Source organism: Thalassophryne amazonica, chromosome 16 (assembly GCF_902500255.1).
Source record: "Thalassophryne amazonica chromosome 16, fThaAma1.1, whole genome shotgun sequence".
In the NCBI taxonomy this organism is placed as follows: Eukaryota; Metazoa; Chordata; class Actinopteri; order Batrachoidiformes; family Batrachoididae; genus Thalassophryne; species Thalassophryne amazonica.
In genome coordinates this window covers 718127-740250 of record NC_047118.1, presented here as the reverse complement: position 1 = coordinate 740250, position 22124 = coordinate 718127, and the positions used below count along the sequence as shown (strand labels likewise).

The 22124-nt window shown below is 41.7% G+C and overlaps 1 protein-coding gene across 1 annotated transcript in view; it reads right to left on the bottom strand.

Moving 5' to 3' along the window:
* LOC117527918 (glycine-rich cell wall structural protein 1.0-like) overlaps window positions 1–22124 on the bottom strand; it is a 42117-nt gene that overhangs the window by 2339 nt on the left and 17654 nt on the right. Inside the window, exons 10-17 of the mRNA XM_034190423.1 lie at window positions 19434–19487; window positions 7433–7495; window positions 7284–7331; window positions 7135–7191; window positions 6241–6294; window positions 4101–4136; window positions 2577–2621; window positions 1376–1435 (exon numbers count right to left, since the gene is read on the bottom strand). Coding sequence (XP_034046314.1) covers window positions 1376–1435; window positions 2577–2621; window positions 4101–4136; window positions 6241–6294; window positions 7135–7191; window positions 7284–7331; window positions 7433–7495; window positions 19434–19487 — 417 coding nt within the window. The remainder of the gene's footprint in view (window positions 1–1375; window positions 1436–2576; window positions 2622–4100; window positions 4137–6240; window positions 6295–7134; window positions 7192–7283; window positions 7332–7432; window positions 7496–19433; window positions 19488–22124) is intronic.

Sequence of the window (22124 nt, the reverse complement as noted above, 5' to 3'; positions counted from 1 at the left end):
TGTTTCTGTCTTTTGTTTTTCCTTCCAGGTGGCTTGCATTTGGGACTGAGTGGCTGTGTTGCTGAGGTTATCAGGACCTCACCCTGATCACCTGCGGCTCGTCAGGACTCACAGCTGTGGTGCATCTATATGGATTGGAACATGGTGGCATTTAAGACTGGAGTGTACAGTGTGTATTGGCCAGAGACTCGACCTTGTGACCAGACGGGTGAGATCGTCGTCTCGGGAGCCATCTCATCATCAGTGGATGCAGAGAACGTCCAGGGTTTGATGCACGGTCTGTGAAAGAGGAGGGGGTGAGGTCTCACGCTCGTCAGCACACTTCCTGAGGTACGTTAGATTTTGTGACTAACATTTATACAGTCAGTAAATGTGGTGTCCCTCACACCTTATTATATTGAGCTGTACGTTAGTCATGTATCGGCTTCCACTGCAGTGGAGTTTTGTGAACTGGATGTTCCATGCCTGCAGGTTGGAAAGCTGATTAGTAATTAAGCCAGGAAGTGTTTGCTGTTTATGTACACCTTTGAGTGATCTCTCTGTGTGTAGAGTGTGGACTCACATAATGGTTCCTTCTTTCACAGACTCGGTTTGTTGCGGCCACCTGGGGGGTGTCGGCGGGGTCCTTGGGTCCGAACAGCTTCTGGCTCTGGACCGTTAGCGCTGCTGGGAGCGCACCGTATCACCACCATGCCAGACCGCACACTCTTTTGTTGTTTTGTATCACTGTTATGTATTAAATTCAGTTAGCCTTTGTACCGTGCTCTGCTTATTTCATACTGGGTCCTTCAAACGCTGGTTGGTTCTCCGAGCTGCGTCCGACACATAACAACTGGGTCATGATATTGTGACAAAAAGCGCCTCATTTTCGTCACGGCAGCACAAATTCATTCTAATTCAGTCCGTGATGGCTGCACAAAATTAAAAGTGAAGCGGGGGGTCAGGGTGGTGGTTATGGTTAGGGTGAGGGGAAGGAGTAAGATTAGGAATAGTGAGTTAAAAAAAAAAACCCGTCACGAAAATATGACTCATTTCGGGACGGGAGCACGAAAAAAAAAAAAGAACATGAGACTGGGCTGGTTCTTGCTCTGGGGGTTGGTAAGGTTAGACTTTACTTGTGTGAAGCACCTTGAGGCAGCTTTGTTGTAATTTGGCGCTACATAAATGTAATAAATTGAATTGAGTTGCATCTCAGCCCATTATGGAGCAGAACAGCACCACACCTGGCCATGTGTAAGAGCAGCTAAAGTTTAAATGGACAGACAGAAGCCAATGTGTAGAAAACAATATGAATTACACACACACACACACACACACACACACACACACACACGCACACACACACACACACACACACACACAAAGGCTTTCTTACTTTCCAGTCCAGAAGGAATTATTGGACCGGCACCATAAGGAAGCTCAACAGCTCCGCCCCCTGTAGGAGAGAAGAGTCACACTGCCACACTTACTCATTTCCCTCTTTCGGCTCGTTCACTTCTGTGAGTAATAAACCATTCTCGTTCAACACTGACTCGTGTGAAAAGCCACATCAACTTCAGCTTGACTAATATGACAGAGGAAAGAGGTCGCGTCGGCTCTCAGAGTCCTTCAACAAACACGTGGCTGACAGATTGCAGGTAGCTCTGGATTACCAATATGTAGATCTGGTTTGGATTCCCGGTCACATCACCTGCCAGTATCCTTGAACAACAACATACATCATCTGCACTGTCTCAGTCCATCAAGCTCTAAATGGGTATCGGCTTCCACTGGGGAAGTAACCTGTGACAGACTGGCATCACATCCAGGGGAAGTCACAGACTCTTATCTGCTTCACACTGTAGTATCAGTGCAGGTTTGAGGTTGTACCTAACATATCTCATCACCTTCTTCATCATAGTGAATCACAGGTGTTTGTTACCACTCAAACATATCTACCGTGGAGGCCAAATCCTCATGCCAGGTGCTTCACACTCGGCCTTAAACCTGCTCAGTGGGAATCGAAGGTCACTGTCTGATGAAGTCAACAGGACTACATCATCCACAAAAAGCAGAGATGCAACTCTGAGGTCATCAAACTGGACTGCCTCCAGTCCCTGACTCTGCCTTGATATCCCGTCCATAAACATCACAAGCAGGACTGGTGACAAGGGGCAGCCCTGGCAAAGTCCCATCAGCAACAGGTCTGATGTGATGCTGTGAATGCGGACACAGCTCCTACTTTGGTCATATAGAGACCGGCTCACACATTGCAGCTGATCTGGTGCCCCGTACTCTGCAGCAACCACCACAGGACACCTCAAAGGACCTGGCCATAGGCCTTGTCCAAGTCCACAAAACACATGCAGACTGGTTGGTCATACCCCGAGGACCTTTCTAATATCCTGGCAAGGGTAAAGAACTGATCCATCGTTCCTCTCTGGGTTTAAATATGTTCCTACTAGCTTGGCTAGGTTGAGGATTCCCCTTTGGCTGACCTGGAGCATTTGTCTTGTGAATGAGAAATCTCATGTTCAAACTCCACCAGAGTCACAAAGGTGTCATTCACGATGCTATTGCATCCTGTAGTCTCTTACCATACACTCCCTGGAGCTGTCCACCAAGACCTTCTGCACCAAGCGCTGTGACAGTAAAAAAACAAAAAACAAAAAAAAAACTACAGGTCAGGTAGTGTTCATCCATCACATTCAAGATCTTCAAGTTATACAAGTGAGACAAGTATCTACAGGAACAAAAAGCAGCTACACCCAGTGGATTAAAGACCACCCCAAACATGTTGTGTTTCTCTGAAGACTTCTCTGTGCCATGTCCATTTGACTCCCTAAAAGTCTAGTTTGTTTGGTAACTGTAAGTGTGCCATACTGCATCTCAGCATGGCACACTTAACTGTGCATAGGCCCACTTGCACAAGTGGCCTGGGGTACGATACAGTTGGAAGTGAAACTGGTAAGCATGTATCATCATTACTAGTAGATGTTGGCCGTAATGCCAAGATCGCAATCCAATAGTTCAATTTAACACTTACTATTAATATTATTACTACAACTACTACTTGTCATGTACAGTCTTGAATTAATTCAACATACTCGTTTGGGTTAAACATGTGTCTGTTTTCTCACCCTACTGATGAATGAGAACTGTGGTCAGCGAGCACGGAAGTAAAATATTTCCTCATCATCTGCTGCCTCCACAAAAATCTTGTCATTAATACAATGTTGACTAATTGTATTGATAAAATATTGATTAAATGTAGCATACTTTATTCAGATGGGTCAGGTTTTATATGGGGAGCAGGCTAAAGTGATTAGTACCAGAGTTCCTCCGTGATTTTTGCCACATCCAAGTGCAACATTATGGTCACTTTTATGGATTGGATGCACCTGTGTCATTAAAGATTCTGGCAACTTTTACCTTCTGTAAAATGATCTACAAAAATGACATCAGGTTATAATAATCACACATCAGTAAAATCCTGCGGTGAAGGAGTTTTCTACTGTTTATCTCAAGCATGGATGCACAAAAAACTACATTTGGAAACTATGCTATGCATCTGCAAAGAGCGAAATGTGCCCTGTGAAGAGCGCAGCATGCACTGCAAAGAGTATAGCACTAAATGCAGATAAAATTAAAAAAAACCTCGTCAATCCTCCTGCTCTCTTCCTGAGTAGCCACTCCCATCTCTGTCATTTATATTGAGTTTTCCTATGCTGTGTTATTCACTCTAATAAATGTTACATTACTCCAGCTCCCCATATAAAACTAATCTCATCTGAATAGGGCTAAAGACAACAGTGCTCTTTCTCAAAACAAAAGTCAGGTCGTGTTGGAGGGAACATGCTCAGGCCTGGAACATGTCGTGCAATGAGCGTGATCCATTGGGGCAGTGGAGAAAGGGACAACTCGTGCTCTGGCATGGTAGAAGGTGGACTGGGCCTCATGTGAAAACACCCTTATTTGTCCAGCTGATAAAGACGACCATTCAACCGCTACCATCGTTAACCCCGAACTCCACCTGACTTTGGTCCAAGCAGCATCACATCATTGTGTATTAACCATTACATCACAGTGACGTGTGTGAGTTCTGACTCTTTGGCACTCACCAGCTCCGTAGCCATTGCTGTAACCATTCCCGTAACCTGCTGATTTGGAAAATAAGAAACAGGAGATATATTTTCACTAACACTCCGGTATGATAACTGAGTGCACCAACAAGCAGACGGAAAAGAAACATCTGAGGGCCTGATGCGTGCTACCTGCAGACAGAGCTTTTGCAGCAGCCGCATCTCCACCTGAAGTGAGAATGCAGGAAGTCACTAACTGTACGAGACGCAAAGGGCTTATTTCACCTTTGCCAAGATAAGCCAGCCACCTGACAGGTGTGGCAGATCAAGATGCTGATTAGAGGGCATCATTGTTGCATGTGGTCACTGAACTGCTAAGTGTGCAGGCCAGGTAAGATCTGGAATTGTTTCAGCTTCCAGGATTTGTGTGCAGAGCTTTGCAGCATGGAGCAGTGCACTGCCCATTTTCATCCCATTTCCATTATCCAAAGTGCATCAAATTTGGTTTGTGAATGAAACGTTTCCTTAAAAGATGAGGTTTGGCAAAGGTCAATCGTCAAGGTCTGTCAGGACTGGACGAGGGCAGGACACAAATGCAGGCTCGACAAAAGGAAATATACTTAAAGGGTGGTTTATTCAGGCTTGGGATCGTTAACAGCAAGGCAGTCCACGGAGCAAAAGTACTTGACAAGGATTAAGCTGAAGACGTGGTCCAAAGAACAAGCAAGGTCAAAACACGAGCAAACAGGTATGTCAGAGCAGAGGCAAAAAACAGGATCCAGAACACAAAACAGAGTCCAAAAACAAGGCTTGGCAAAACAAGAACGAAACAAGAGGCTGGTACGTGAGTGAATCTACGAACAAGCGGGGAAGAAGTGAACAGACGCAGGTTAAATAGGGACAGGTGTTAATCAGGAAATGAGGTGCACGTGGAGGAGGAAAGGCCTGGAAAGGGGGGCGTGGTCAGGTGACAGCTAAGAGGCCAATGATGCAGAAGGGCGGTGACAAATGGGCAAGAGAATGACAGATGAAGGGGCGTGGCTGACTGAGAGGACAAAGTGCAGGTGCGGAACTGAGAGTGCAGTGATCCGGAAAAGACTGTGGAAACAATGAGAGACTGACAAGCAGGAGCAAGAGAAAGGTGATCAGATACAAACATGACAATAAGAGATAGTACAAAGAAAACCACCCTAACTTGAACACAACTGAAAAGCATACAAGAACGTGATAAGTGAATCATGGGAAATAATACAATAAACCTACTAAGAACAGACAGAAGAACTACAAGAAAACAAAACTGAAAACCAAAACCAGAAATACCCAAATACTTAACAGAAGAGAGAACAGTAACATAAGCAAACAAACACTAAATGCTGAAACATAAAAACAGACTGTGGATAAACTAGAATGGAACTAAAACATAGCTGTAAAGTAACAAAGAAAGAAAGTGACAAAGCAATATGAGAACATTGAATAAACGTGAAGAAAGAGGCAATAACAAAACAAGACTAAAACATAACTGAGGTGAAAAGTAACAAAGGAAGAAGGTGACAAAGCAAAAATCAGAACATGGAAAAAACCCCACATGAAGAAAAAGGTAATTAACAAAACGAGGCTGATGCCAAAGGAACAGAACTAAATGAAGAAGGGACATATGGGCTGAAGCCTGGAAACGGCCGGGACATGACAAGGTCAGGGTGGTGTCTCTGCTTGTTGGTTTACTCCACCAACACTCTTAAATTGATTTCAACCAAACTCAGCATGTGGCTGAACGTAAACACCGGAAATGCTTTTAAAGGGTTAATTTGAGCAAAGGTCAAAGTCAGTGTGGTCAAGATCAAGGAATTTGATCATATGTAGAGGTAGATTCTGGAAATACCTGCCAAAGTCAGGACTTTGGGTGCAGGTCAAAGTCATAGGATCAAGATCAAGGTCATTGGGGCAAACCTGATTTCCACCAGGCAATGAACTGTGTTGTTAATCAGGAAATTCTCTCCCAAACAAAGTGACCACATTGTTATTGACACAACATTTACTCTACCTAATGTCTTCATGCCCATGGTTACTGTTGCCTAGTAGCTACAAATTCAAAGGTACATTTAAATTTGTAGAAAAGATCTCATATAAATTTAATGATCACTTGTCTGTCTTTCATGCATGTTTCTGTTCTGTCACTTACCAAATCCGTTGCCTGCCACAGCACCCAGATGTCCTGTTGCTCCTTCACCATAACCTGTGAGGGCACACATACATACATTCCTTTGTTTCTTTTCTTTTCTTTTTCTTTTCTTTTTTTTTTTTTTGAAGCAAGACTCCCAAACAAATCACTGGTTTACAATTCAAAGTAGGGCTAACGGCCGAGGAGCGCTGCTTGACGTAGGCTCAGCTGTGAGTCTGATTGAGAATGGTGACGCAATGTGCTCAGTGCGCATGTTCCATCCTCAACCGTTGACGTTTCATACCTCGACCCCGACGTGCATCAAGTCTACGCCAAGCTTGATGCACAAGGAGCACAAGGTGACTGTTTGCCTTTAACATGCTCCATTCACACAAACACACCACTGATTTTTCCCTGATAATAATATAATGATAATTTTACACAGTTGAAATAATTATTTTAAATCATTTTTAAGTAAGCTGTCCATAAGGTCAAAGGACACAACTGTAAGTTAATTTTTGGCTGTAAGTTCATCTTCTTTTCCCCAAAAGGTAGCTTCTCAAATGAACTGAACGAAAGGACAGAATTAATAAGCACAATTACAGCTGTGGGGGGAAAAAAAATAAGTCACCATGACAATTAATCTGTACTTCAGACTACTGTGTGAGCTTATCAATTAACCCACAGCTCAAATGAGTCTGAACCACGGACACAGTCCATGTGGAACTTTGATCCGCTGCTACACCATGACCCTTCAACTTCATAGTTCTTCATATTTTCAAAAATGGCCAGCAGTAAGATGCATGCTCTTTCATGTATTTGGCTGAAACATGAAAACAGCCGGTGTGGTCCATTAAAATTCAGCTCAAAGAAATGTCAAGTTTACTAAGAAACCAAAATATTCCAGAACCTCACCATCTGACTTTCCTGAAACACCCAGGGAATACCCACCCTGTCCGAGAGCAGCAGCAGCTGAAGGTAAAGAGGAAGCTGGAGTTAGGTTGCTGTGCCAAAAAAAAAAAGACTGTACCAAATTAAAAAACAAAAATTAAGAAAATTCTTACTTCCAAGTTTTCCAGCTGCACCACCCAGATACGCTCCCTGTCCTAAACCTGTGGCAGGTGCATTGGAACACTTCAGACTACGCTGCATAAACTCTACATCGACATAATCTGCCAATGTGTAATTAGTTTTAATGTGTATTGAACATTACCTGTTCCATAACCTCCAGGGACCAGACTCGCTCCCTGATAGGTTCCTGTTCCGCCAACAAAACCTGAGAAAACATAAAGTCGGTAAAACGACCTCAAACACATGAGGAGGGATGAAGTCTGACATCATGATGTCATTAAATCATGTAATCACCATCTTGGTGGGCAAGAAAGATTCGTACCAGGTACCACAACTAGTGAATCATGAATCATTCTCCTTCAACATTCTCTCATTTTCAATTTTTTTAGCGTGAAGGTCTCTTGGTGACTAAAGGTTTGTTCAACAGATTTACATCAGATCCTGTGCACAAGTCCTGAGACACAGTCACGTCTTCATATTCATCTCCATGTATCATTCATCGACCATGTATCATGCTTAGTTACCACGTTACAGGGTAACACATGTCACATGTCATAGAATCCAATGGACATTGACCTTGTTTGACCTTTACTTTGGAGACCAAACATTCAACACAATCAAAACTATTCCATTTATTAATCCTATTAGCTCAATGAATAATTTGCATCACTTTTTACCAAAATTGAAGGAACTTTAACTTTTGACCCCTGTACAAACTGAAACTGACCTTTGTCACCATTTTTGCTGTTTTTACCCCATAACTCCTGATCATTCAGTCATAGATAATCCAAACTATACCTTTTTGGAATCTTTATGATCAGACAAATAATGTGGTGTAGTTTACAATATGATTTGAGCACTTTTAGTTGTGACCCCTGTGTAATTCTTCAATTGACCCCTACCTGGCCGCCTATTGAAAATTCAAGTGGCCATTCGTTTTTTTCAAAAGAGTAATATCTAAGGAGTATTTGTGCCGACTTTGGTGCTTGTATCACTATTTGCACGATTGTCTCAGTTATCTGCTGCACTAAGAGAACCAGCGATTCTGATGCTGAGAGCTGACAGTGGAACAGATTATAGAAAAACCGTGCATTTGGTGATTCTCGTGATATTACTGAGCATATCTGGTTGATTGGCCACTTGAACATTTAAGATGTCGGCCATTTTATCAATCAATCAATCAATCAATTTTTTTTATATAGCGCCAAATCACAACAAACAGTTGCCCCAAGGCGCTTTATATTGTAAGGCAAGGCCATACAATAATTATGTAAAACCCCAACGGTCAAACACGACCCCCTGTGAGCAAGCACTTGGCTACAGTGGGAAGGAAAAACTCCCTTTTAACAGGAAGAAACCTCCAGCAGAACCAGGCCCAGGGAGGGGCAGTCCTCTGCTGGGACTGGTTGGGGCTGAGGGAGAGAACCAGGAAAAAGACATGCTGTGGAGAGGAGCAGAGATCGATCACTAATGATTAAATGCAGAGTGGTGCATACAGAGCAAAAAGAGAAAGAAACAGTGCATCATGGGAACCCCCCCAGCAGTCTACGTCTATAGCAGCATAACTAAGGGATGGTTCAGGGTCACCTGATCCAGCCCTAACTATAAGCTTTAGCAAAAAGGAAAGTTTTAAGCCTAATCTTAAAAGTAGAGAGGGTGTCTGTCTCCCTGATCTGAATTGGGAGCTGGTTCCACAGGAGAGGAGCCTGAAAGCTGAAGGCTCTGCCTCCCATTCTACTCTTACAAACCCTAGGAACTACAAGTAAGCCTGCAGTCTGAGAGCGAAGCGCTCTATTGGGGTGATATGGTACTACGAGGTCCCTAAGATAAGATGGGACCTGATTATTCAAAACCTTATAAGTAAGAAGAAGAATTTTAAATTCTATTCTAGAATTAACAGGAAGCCAATGAAGAGAGGCCAATATGGGTGAGATATGCTCTCTCCTTCTAGTCCCCGTCAGTACTCTAGCTGCAGCATTTTGAATTAACTGAAGGCTTTTTAGGGAACTTTTAGGACAACCTGATAATAATGAATTACAATAGTCCAGCCTAGAGGAAATAAATGCACAAATTAGTTTTTCAGCATCACTCTGAGACAAGACCTTTCTGATTTTAGAGATATTGCGTAAATGCAAAAAAGCAGTCCTACATATTTGTTTAATATGCGCTTTGAATGACATATCCTGATCAAAAATGACTCCAAGATTTCTCACAGTATTACTAGAGGTCAGGGTAATGCCATCCACAGTAAGGATCTGGTTAGACACCATGTTTCTAAGATTTGTGGGGCCAAGTACAATAACTTCAGTTTTATCTGAGTTTAAAAGCAGGAAATTAGAGGTCATCTGCCCCACTATGAGGGAGCATCGAGCATCGGCGAAACAACAATATGAAATATACTGAAAAAGAAAGTAACCACTGGTGTGCCGAGAAAAAGACATCCAGTCAGTCATCTCAGGAAAACAGCAGCCAATAACAAACATACTGATCAATCACACCCCACTGTTTGAAGAAGACACTGAGAGCAGAACCGTAGACATCATGTCACAGGATGCAAACACCTTCTGGATCAGCTACTTCTTCACCACAATGGTCCAAATTACAGAGAAATGCAAATCAATCAGCATGAAGAAAGACAACATTCAAAAACATGACTACCTCAAGAAAGAACTGGAAGGTTATAGATGGTCTGGAACATAAATGTCCTCATAGTGTAGCAAAAACAAATTGTTTCCTCGTGGTTACAGTATATTTAAAAGGAGCCATGTTTCAGCAGAATGTAAAGCTACCAGCTCATACCCGAATAAACAATGAACAAATTTTACAACACAGAAGAAATATGTTTAGTGATGAAGAAATCGTGTGGGAAGAAAAACTATAAACTGGGGATTTGCTGGTCTATGACCCGTCTAACGCTTTCTGTTGCCAACCAGTGTGAACGTGCCGGCTCTGTGTCTGAATACACATCATTTTTAGACAAACACAGATATAAGTCTTTGTTTGTGCCGTGAATTGTTCTGTGAATTATTTCTGTAATTTGTGTCTGTATCATGGCCCAAGCAGAGGGTCACCCCTTTGAGTCTGGTCTGCTTGAGGTATCTTCCTCAGAGGGAGTTTTTTCTTACCACTGTTGCTCTGGGGGTTGGTAAGGTTAGACCTTACCTGTGTGAAGCGCCTTGAGGCAACTCTGTTGTGATTTGGCACTATACAAAGGAAATAAATTGAATTGATAAGAATAATTAGTTTTTAAAGAAAATGGGATCAGGTGCAAAAAATACAACTGGATCTGGCGGGAACTAGGAACGATGCTAGCTAGCGTTTGCACTTTTTAGCCTCAGTTCCATGTAGTTTCTGCAATCAAACATTCTATACGTGCACCTAGCGCCCACAGCGAGATGACTACACAGTTTGTCTCTTCTCTCTCTGAAGTACCTTTCTGCTTTCATGTGCAAGATCTCTCTTCTTGGTGTAGTTTCTACAAACAGACTCAATCAGATGGAAGTCTTCAAAATCCAACCCCTCACCCGCGTCATGACACGTAACAGATCAAGTAGGGGATTGCTTGTTGTGGGAGAAATACGATGGGGAACCTCTTTGACCTCTTTGATGACCCTCTGGGCTGTCCAGAGAGGATCAGCTGTAGGTCCGAAAATCATGTGTGAGGTTTTTTTTTCTAAACATGCTCAACATAATCAAGATGTTCTGACCAGTTTGTATTTTATTATTGTAATACAGACTCCATTAAAGCAGCACTGTGACCGAACTGTCATGCAAAGGTGAAATCATCATCATCAACCTGTTTAGGCAAACAACACACAGAAAGAATGATGGATAACTCCGGCTACTAGACCCTAACCTAAAGACCACAACCACCATCATGAAACCACCATCAGCACTCACATCCAATCATGACACAAATATGACCTCAAACAATCAGACTGATGTTACGTTGAGTTATTTAGTTTGAATGTTAAGGAGTTATTTCATGTTACATAGTTGAATGTCAGCAATGGCATCAACTCTAGAAGACCTGAAGACCACAACAGCAATGGCACTGTTGCCTCGCAACAAGAAGGTCATGGGATCACTTCCCACCTGGTCCTTTCTGTGTGGAGTTTGCGTGGGTTCCCTCCAGGTACGCTGACTTCCACCCACTTCCAAAGACATGCAGGTTCGGTGACCTGGCGACTGTTCATGGACCGTAGATGTGAATGTGTGTGTGTCTGTGGCTCTGTGATGGACTGTCTCGCCTGTCTGTGACTGGTTTGATAGGTTCCAGCCCTCCGTGACCCTTGACTGGAGAAAGCAGGTGCAGAAAATGAATGAATGCATGAACACCAGAGAACCCTGAGGGGCTCAGACTCTGATCACAGGTTATGAATATAACTGTCGAAATCGAGATTTCCAAGTAAAGCAACAATACAGTAACTAGGCCATATTTAATTTAATTTTTGTTTTTTGTCACAAAAAAACAAAGTAGAATTGTGCATATTGTTGGCATATTGAATTTCTGACTTGACTTCCCTTTAGGGAAAAGTCAGAGAATTCCGATAGGAAACAGTGTCACCTAGTGGTGAAGTTGCAGATTGCATTATGCCATCCCAATTTTGTTTCTCTTCATGCTTTCTCTTCTTTGACAAATAAGAATTCATGCCCCATTGCGTTCTTCTCTTTTGATAAGCAACATGTATGATCCTAAATTCCAAAAATAAATAAACTGGGTTCTCACTCTTGTTATCCTGCACGAGCACCCAGTTTACAATCTTATGGGAGTAACTCTTGATTCATCTGTTTTTTCTTCAGTCTTCTGATCGTGCTGCAAATTGTGAAAGTCAGAAAATTCAGAATTTTGGCTCTCTGTTGGGACTGTTTACACAGAGACTGCTACCTGCTGCTTTGGACTTTGAACTAATAGTCTTTTTCAAGACTTTTTTACTTTTTTACCTTTTTATTTATTTTTTTTTACTTTTTTACTTGACTCTACTGGTGGTCGGCTCTCACTGCGGTATTGTATCACTTCTTGTTCCGGAGCACAGCGGTGTTTTTCTGTATCTGTTAGCTGTTTGATCTGCGCAGTTAGATTGATCTAGTTATCTAGATTACGATTTGTTTCCCAGTGTAATCTTTACGTGCCTTAACTAAAGCACTCCTTCTGCTGAATCACCTCTAAATTATTTACACATTATTCGCTTTGCGTGTTTTTAGGAATCCGCTAGCTTAGCGTAGCTACTAGCTCTTAGCCGATTTAGCATGGCGGCTTCTCCTGTCTCTCCCGCACTTTTCTGCTCTGGGTGTGAAATGTTTAGTTATTCCTCGGCCTCCTTTAGCAGTAATGGTACTTGTAATAAGTGTAGCTTATTCGTAGCTTTGGAGGCCAGGCTGGGCGAATTGGAGACTCGGCTCCGCACCGTGGAAAATTCTACAGCTAGCAAGGCCCCTGTAGTCGGTGCGGACCAAGGTAGCTTAGCCGCCGTTAGTTCCCCCCTGGCAGATCCCGAGCAGCCGGGAAAGCAGGCCGACTGGGTGACTGTGAGGAGGAAGCGTAGCCCTAAACAGAAGCCCCGTGTACACCGCCAACCCATTCACATCTTTAACCGTTTTTCCCCACTCGACGATACACCCGCCGAGGATCAAACTCTGGTTATTGGCGACTCTGTTTTGAGAAATGTGAAGTTAGCGACACCAGCAACCATAGTCAATTGTCTTCCGGGGGCCAGAGCAGGCGACATTGAAGGAAATTTGAAACTGCTGGCTAAGGCTAAGCGTAAATTTGGTAAGATTGTAATTCACGTCGGCAGTAATGACACCCGGTTACGCCAATCGGAGGTCACTAAAATTAACATTGAATCGGTGTGTAACTTTGCAAAAACAATGTCGGACTCTGTAGTTTTCTCTGGGCCCCTCCCCAATCAGACCGGGAGTGACATGTTTAGCCGCATGTTCTCCTTGAATTGCTGGCTGTCTGAGTGGTGTCCAAAAAAATGAGGTGGGCTTCATAGATAATTGGCAAAGCTTCTGGGGAAAACCTGGTCTTGTTAGGAGAGACGGCAGCCATCCCACTTTGGATGGAGCAGCTCTCATTTCTAGAAATCTGGCCAATTTTCTTAAATCCTCCAAACCGTGACTATCCAGGGTTGGGACCAGGAAGCAGAGTTGTAGTCTTACACACCTCTCTGCAGCTTCTCTCCCCCTGCCATCCCCTCATTACCCCATCCCCGTAGAGACGGTGCCTGCTCCCAGACTACCAATAACCAGCAAAAATCTATTTAAGCATAAAAATTCAAAAAGAAAAAATAATATAGCACCTTCAACTGCACCACAGACTAAAACAGTTAAATGTGGTCTATTAAACATTAGGTCTCTCTCTTCTAAGTCCCTGTTGGTAAATGATATAATAATTGATCAACATATTGATTTATTCTGCCTAACAGAAACCTGGTTACAGCAGGATGAATATGTTAGTTTAAATGAGTCAACACCCCCGAGTCACACTAACTGTCAGAATGCTCGTAGCACGGGCCGGGGTGGAGGATTAGCAGCAATCTTCCATTCCAGCTTATTAATTAATCCAAAACCCAGACAGAGCTTTAATTCATTTGAAAGCTTGTCTCTTAGTCTTGTCCATCCAAATTGGAAGTCCCAAAAACCAGTTTTATTTGTTATTATCTATCGTCCACCTGGTCGTTACTGTGAGTTTCTCTGTGAATTTTCAGACCTTTTGTCTGACTTAGTGCTTAGCTCAGATAAGATAATTATAGTGGGCGATTTTAACATCCACACAGATGCTGAGAATGACAGCCTCAACACTGCATTTAATCTATTATTAGACTCTATTGGCTTTGCTCAAAAAGTAAATGAGTCCACCCACCACTTTAATCATATCTTAGATCTTGTTCTGACTTATGGTATGGAAATAGAAGACTTAACAGTATTCCCTGATAACTCCCTTCTGTCTGATCATTTCTTAATAACATTTACATTTACTCTGATGGACTACCCAGCAGTGGGGAATAAGTTTCATTACACTAGAAGTCTTTCAGAAAGCGCTGTAACTAGGTTTAAGGATATGATTCCTTCTTTATGTTCTCTAATGCCATATACCAACACAGTGCAGAGTAGCTACCTAAACTCTGTAAGGGAGATAGAGTATCTCGTCAATAGTTTTACATCCTCATTGAAGACAACTTTGGATGCTGTAGCTCCTCTGAAAAAGAGAGCTTTAAATCAGAAGTGTCTGACTCCGTGGTATAACTCACAAACTCGTAGCTTAAAGCAGATAACCCGTAAGTTGGAGAGGAAATGGCGTCTCACTAATTTAGAAGATCTTCACTTAGCCTGGAAAAAGAGTCTGTTGCTCTATAAAAAAGCCCTTCGTAAAGCTAGGACATCTTTCTACTCATCACTAATTGAAGAAAATAAGAACAACCCCAGGTTTCTTTTCAGCACTGTAGCCAGGCTGACAAAGAGTCAGAGCTCTATTGAGCTGAGTATTCCATTAACTTTAACTAGTAATGACTTCATGACTTTCTTTGCTAACAAAATTTTAACTATTAGAGAAAAAATTACTCATAACCATCCCAAAGACGTATCGTTATCTTTGGCTGCTTTCAGTGATGCCGGTATTTGGTTAGACTCTTTCTCTCCGATTGTTCTGTCTGAGTTATTCTCATTAGTTACTTCATCCAAACCATCAACATGTTTATTAGACCCCATTCCTACCAGGCTGCTCAAGGAAGCCCTACCATTATTTAATGCTTCGATCTTAAATATGATCAATCTATCTTTGTTAGTTGGCTATGTACCACAGGCTTTTAAGGTGGCAGTAATTAAACCATTACTTAAAAAGCCATCACTTGACCCAGCTATCTTAGCTAATTATAGGCCAATCTCCAACCTTCCTTTTCTCTCAAAAATTCTTGAAAGGGTAGTTGTAAAACAGCTAACTGATCATCTGCAGAGGAATGGTCTATTTGAAGAGTTTCAGTCAGGTTTTAGAATTCATCATAGTACAGAAACAGCATTAGTGAAGGTTACAAATGATCTTCTTATGGCCTCGGACAGTGGACTCATCTCTGTGCTTGTTCTGTTAGATCTCAGTGCTGCTTTTGATACTGTTGACCATAAAATTTTATTACAGAGATTAGAGCATGCCATAGGTATTAAAGGCACTGCGCTGCGGTGGTTTGAATCATATTTGTCTAATAGATTACAATTTGTTCATGTAAATGGGGAATCTTCTTCACAGACTAAAGTTAATTATGGAGTTCCACAAGGTTCTGTGCTAGGACCAATTTTATTCACTTTATACATGCTTCCCTTAGGCAGTATTATTAGACGGTATTGCTTAAATTTTCATTGTTACGCAGATGATACCCAGCTTTATCTATCCATGAAGCCAGAGGACACACACCAATTAGCTAAACTGCAGGATTGTCTTACAGACATAAAGACATGGATGACCTCTAATTTCCTGCTTTTAAACTCAGATAAAACTGAAGTTATTGTACTTGGCCCCACAAATCTTAGAAACATGGTGTCTAACCAGATCCTTACTCTGGATGGCATTACCCTGACCTCTAGTAATACTGTGAGAAATCTTGGAGTCATTTTTGATCAGGATATGTCATTCAAAGTGCATATTAAACAAATATGTAGGACTGCTTTTTTGCATTTACGCAATATCTCTAAAATCAGAAAGGTCTTGTCTCAGAGTGATGCTGAAAAACTAATTCATGCATTTATTTCCTCTAGGCTGGACTATTGTAATTCATTATTATCAGGTTGTCCTAAAAGTTCCCTAAAAAGCCTTCAGTTAATTCAAAATGCTGCAGCTAGAGTACTGACGGGGACTAGAAGGAGAGAGCATATCTCACCCATATTGGCCTCTCTTCATTGGCTTCCTGTTAATTCTAGAATAGAATTTAAAATTCTTCTTCTTACTTATAAGGTTTTGAATAATCAGGTCCCATCTTATCTTAGGGACCTCGTAGTACCATATTACCCCAATAGAGCGCTTCGCTCTCAGACTGCAGGCTTACTTGTAGTTCCTAGGGTTTGTAAGAGTAGAATGGGAGGCAGAGCCTTCAGCTTTCAGGCTCCTCTCCTGTGGAACCAGCTCCCAATTCAGATCAGGGAGACAGACACCCTCTCTACTTTTAAGATTAGGCTTAAAACTTTCCTTTTTGCTAAAGCTTATAGTTAGGGCTGGATCAGGTGACCCTGAACCATCCCTTAGTTATGCTGCTATAGACGTAGACTGCTGGGGGGTTCCCATGATGCACTGTTTCTTTTTCTTTTTGCTCTGTATGCACCACTCTGCATTTAATCATTAGTGATCGATCTCTGCTCCCCTCCACAGCATGTCTTTTTCCTGGTTCTCTCCCTCAGCCCCAACCAGTCCCAGCAGAAGACTGCCCCTCCCTGAGCCTGGTTCTGCTGGAGGTTTCTTCCTGTTAAAAGGGAGTTTTTCCTTCCCACTGTAGCCAAGTGCTTGCTCACAGGGGGTCGTTTTGACCGTTGGGGTTTTACATAATTATTGTATGGCCTTGCCTTACAATATAAAGCGCCTTGGGGCAACTGTTTGTTGTGATTTGGCGCTATATAAAAAAATTGATTGATTGATTGATTGATTGAAAGTATGTCCCTTTTTGGCTACTGTATCAACATGGAGGTGCGACATGGCAACATCCATGAGGGGGTGCACTCCCAAGCAGATGACGGGCTCATTCTCAGCTTATAAAAACACATCAGGTCATTGTTGCAGGTAATTATGCACAAATTAACAGATAGATGGTTAAAAATCCTGTATTCCATTTCTGCTAATAAACACCAAACGTTAAGCTTTGGTGGTCTCAGATGCAGTTCCTTGACTGGCCACTTGTGGTTGGTTCCAAAAGTGAGCAGGGTACCACTGAATTCCATGTTAAAATCCCCAAATGTAGCACAGAAATAATGTTTACAGCCTGATACAAAACAAAACAAGAATAGTTTTCAACTCCAGGACAACTGTACAGGGGTGAATTTTCTCTAGCTTCTTAGTTTAAGATGTTTTAAGCCATAAAGTTCTGTATAATTGGGGTGTTACAGCGGCTGAGCCAAGTGACTCCGCCTCTTGTGATGTGAGTAAGTCACCCTGGTAGCAGCTGCTAGCTGTTGTGTTGTTATTGTGTCTGTTGTTTTTAGTATTTTATTGCAATCTTCTGGAATAATCTGTCTTGTTGTGATGCAACATCCTAATGGATCATCTAAGACGTCTCTGCTACGATATTTGCACTGAGTGCAATTCTCATCTTATTGAATATTTTATACTAACTGTGTTCACACTTTTAGCAGCTATCAGTAGCCTGAGCCTTTAAGCCACGTTAATGCACAATTACTGAGAAAATAAGCGGCTCATAACTTTTAATGTCCATACCAAAGCAAACTGTTATGAGAACCACCACACAGTCCACAAAAATATGACTTAATAAACATGCAAACCAAGGTTAGCCTGTTATCTTAGCTGGTTAAGACTCATAGACAGGTTTCATGTTCAGGCTTCTTTCATCACATAATGCACCACTTTTTTTTATCCATTTATGGGTTTGTCATAAGGTAGCCAAAGTCTTTGTCCAGAATGTATACAGTCTACGCTGATAAACACCAATAAATCCTGCATACTGTAGCTTTAAATGTGGTTTCAAAACACAACATCAGATATGGTGTCAGTTTTAACGTGGACATTGGCAGCATCAGCTGCAATAAATTACCACAAAAGAAATTCTAAAATGATTTTTAAAGATTTTTTTTAGAACACTTCATATGTACAACAGTAATTGGTTAAACCTATAATCTGGCAACATGTTGCGCTGTTTACAAACCTTATTAGTGTTGTCAACTCATTTGCTTAACAGTAGCTAATGTAACCTAGCTTGCTAGATAGCTACACTTATGCAGTTTGACAAAGTGTGATTAGACAACATTCTACCATTTAACCATTTACTGAGAGGAAAGATAAATAAAATAACACACTTTGTTTGGGCACCGTGTGCTAACCTAGCTTGAACGCACAGAGGTTGCAAATCATAATGTTAGCTAAGTACAGCAAAAAAGTGTCTCATATAAAGTGATTTTTTTGGATTAAGTTTCTTTTAAAATAGCTTCTGTTCACCAAGAACAACAACTCTGTTCAAGCCAATTAAAGAATTTTGCAAATTAATAATAAGAATTGTCACAGAATCAAAAAATAACAAATGTTTCAGATGCTTATTTTACTATGACTTGCTGTTCATTGCAAATAATAATAATAATAATAATTATCAAGTTTCTAAAAGAGGAGTTTTAGTCAGAATGGAAAAAAGAAAAGCAAAAAAAAAAAAAAGCTTTTCTCTTTGTTTTGTAAGATAATATATTTATTTAATGTACTGGCGTGATGTTGCATCTGAACAATCACATGACAAGACAAAGTTTTTCTGCAACACTCTAACTTACACCAAAATACATTAGAGAATATTTATGAAGCATGCTTTGTCTCATTCAGCTACAGTCACAGTCAAATAATTTCACATTAAAATACAGAAGACCAGAGAAGCTGTGTGTGCAATTATACTTTAAGTTTTTCTACAATTTCTGTCTAATGTTTTAATAATATGGGTGTTTTTTCTTTTACATGCCAAACTGTTGTTATGAGCATTTATATTAATTTATATTGTCACTTCAAAATATCTTGCTAAAGTGTTTTCATCAATACAACAAAGAAATGTCCTCCTCTTCAGTCTTCCATATTTTGCATATTGTTTCCGCGCATGCAGGTGACGGTCTCGATCAGACCGGACGCACTCAAACAGTGATTAGTTACTGCTGTTAGGAGCTTTAATTCACTGTCCATGCAAAGGCTGAATTACATAACAACATGCCAGGCAATGAACATCCAGGCTGGGATAGAACCAGCACCACCGGACACTCCAGACCCATTCCACCATCCCAGAGAGCGCACGCATGGATTTAGTCTGTGGCTACGAGCAAATGACTTCAGCTGGCCAAGAAATCTGAAGAAGTCTCTCCAAGGTACTGAGCAACTCACACTGTTAATTCATGCAGTTTATCTTGTCTTTAAAGTTAATACTAGATGTTTTGCATTCACATGTCATTAAATAAAGGTTTACCGTTGCTATTTGCACCCTGCAGACTGAGAACACCACCAGCTCCTGGGACAAACCCTGCAGACCACAAACATCATTATTCTTAAGGAGAAAACAGGATTTCACTAAGTTAAGATCAACATTTACACTCTGTGCTCTGACCCGACTATAATCCTAACACACTACATACAGTGAGGAAACTATGTATTTGAACACCCTGCGGTTTTGCAAGTTCTCCCACTTAGAAATCATGGAGGGGTCTGAAATTTTCATCTTAGGTGCATGTCCACTGTGAGAGACATAATCTAAAAAAAAATAAAAAAATCTGGAAATCACAATGTATGATTTTTTAATAATTTATTTGTATGTTACTGCTGCAAATACAACCCCTGGCAATAATGATGGAATCACTGGCCTCGGAGGATGTTCATTCAGTTGTTTAATTTTGTAGAAAAAAAAGCAGATCACAGACATGACACAAAACTAAAGTCATTTCAAATGGCAACTTTCTGGCTTTAAGAAATTATAAGAAATCAGGAAAAATAATTGTGACAGTCAGTAACAGTTACTTTTTTAGACCAAGCAGAGGGAAAAAAATATGGACTCACTCAATTCTGAGGAAAAAATGATGGAATCATGAAAAACAAAAGAAGGCTCCAACACATCACTAGTATTTTGTTGCACCACCTCTGGCTTTTACAACAGCTTGCAGTCTCTGAGGCATGGACTTAATGAGTGACAAACAGTACTCTTCATCAATCTGGCTCCAACTTTCTCTGATTGCTGTTGCCAGATCAGCTTTGCAGGTTGGAGCCTTGTCATGGACCATTTTCTTCAACTTCCACCAAAGATTTTCAATTGGATTAAGATCCGGACTATTTGCAGGCCATGACATTGACCCTATGTGTCTTTTTGCAAGGAATGTTTTCACAATTTTTGCTCTATGGCAAGATGCATTATCATCTTGAAAAATGATTTCATCATCCCCAAACATCCTTTCAATTGATGGGATAAAAAAGTGTCCAAAATATCAACATAAACTTGTGCATTTATTGATGATGTAGTGAAGCTGCAGCTTTGCTCTTCTGGAAAACGACAAAAATGGATCTGTTAAAGTGGTCTCTGAACGCAATTGACACTATTTTTTCCACAAGACATTCGGGGGTGGAGGACCCGACCTGTCCTGCCGGGATGCATGTGATGGGTTACGTGATGGACTCGTGGAGGAGATGGCAGGTCATGTGCCTTTACATGCTTTCTGTGGAGGACATCGAAGATGTGTATATATTTGGCTTGGTGGTGACCGGCTTTCTGCTGTGTGGAGCGGGCATGGCGCTGGTTTACCGGAAAATTAAGAAAGTGGAGGCAGCATTAATCGGGCCGTCCAGGCTGCCCTACATGATTGATTTGATTGGGAAGACAGTGGCTGCGCAGTCGGCGGGTGTTAACCGCACGCTGGAAAAAATCTCGGGCAGGATTGCAGCTCTGGAAACCGCTTTGACCGTCAGTAAAGACCACATCCTACATTCAGATGTATTGAGAGCCACTCTGTTCTCAGAACTGTGGAATCTTTCAGGCGTCTGCTAATCTGGATATTCATTTGGCTTCCCCAAACACAGCTGCACTTCAAGGCCGCTGTGATAAAAAAAACCCTCCTCAAGAAGATCAACACTTAAGCCTCGCTCCCTGGTCATCCCCCTCCCCTCAGCTTCTCCAGCTCTGACGTTGACTGTGGACAGTGGACTGCTCAGGGCTGAGCCCCTCCCCCTTCCAGGATTGTCGAACAAGGCCGTTGACGACACCTAATAGGCTGCCTCCGGAGTGTTCTGATAAACTGGACCTTCAAATCTCGGTTGTCGTCCTGCGTCTTTGTGTGTCTGTGTGATTATTGTTTTTCTGTCCTGATGGGGTTTTTTTTTCCTCATTGCTGCAGTGTAATGCAGGGGCTATGAGGGTTTTTTCTCTTTCTTCCCTCGTGTGTGCTTTTTATATGTGTTTATGTACCAGGCTGGCCTATGTGTGTTGTGTGTTATGTGTGTGTCGTTTGTTATGGGTTGGTCTTGGTTTGCTCAGCCCTGCTGTTAACCAAGGCAGGGATGTACATCTGGAGCTGGTCCCCGGGCGCCTAATGGCGACTTCTGCTCCTAATTGGCAATTAGGATGGGTTAAATGCAGTAGACACATTTCATTGTGGAGGGAACATGTTCTTCTGTGCATATGACAATAAAATTCTTTTGAATCCTTTGAATCCTTGAATTGAATCCTTGACAGCCATCTCCCCAGTGCCTTTACCTGACATGCAGCCCCATATCATCAATGACTGTGGAAATTTACATGTTCTCTTCAGGCACTCATCTTTAGAAATCTCATTGGAACGGCACCAAACAAAAGTTCCAGCATCATCACCTTGCCCAATGCAGATTCGAGATTCATCACTGAATATGAATTTCATCCAGTCATCCACAGTCCACGATTGCTTTTCCTTAGCCCATTGTAACCTTGTTTTTTTTCTGTTTAGGTGTTAATGATGGCTTTCGTTTAGCTTTTCTGTATGTAAATCCCATTTCCTTTAGGCGGTTTCTTACAGTTCGGTCACAGACGTTGACTCCAGTTTCCTCCCATTCGTTCCTCATTTGTTTTGTTGTGCATTTTTCAATTTTTGAGACATATTGCTTTAAGTTTTCTGTCTTGACGCTTTGATGTCTTCCTTGGTGT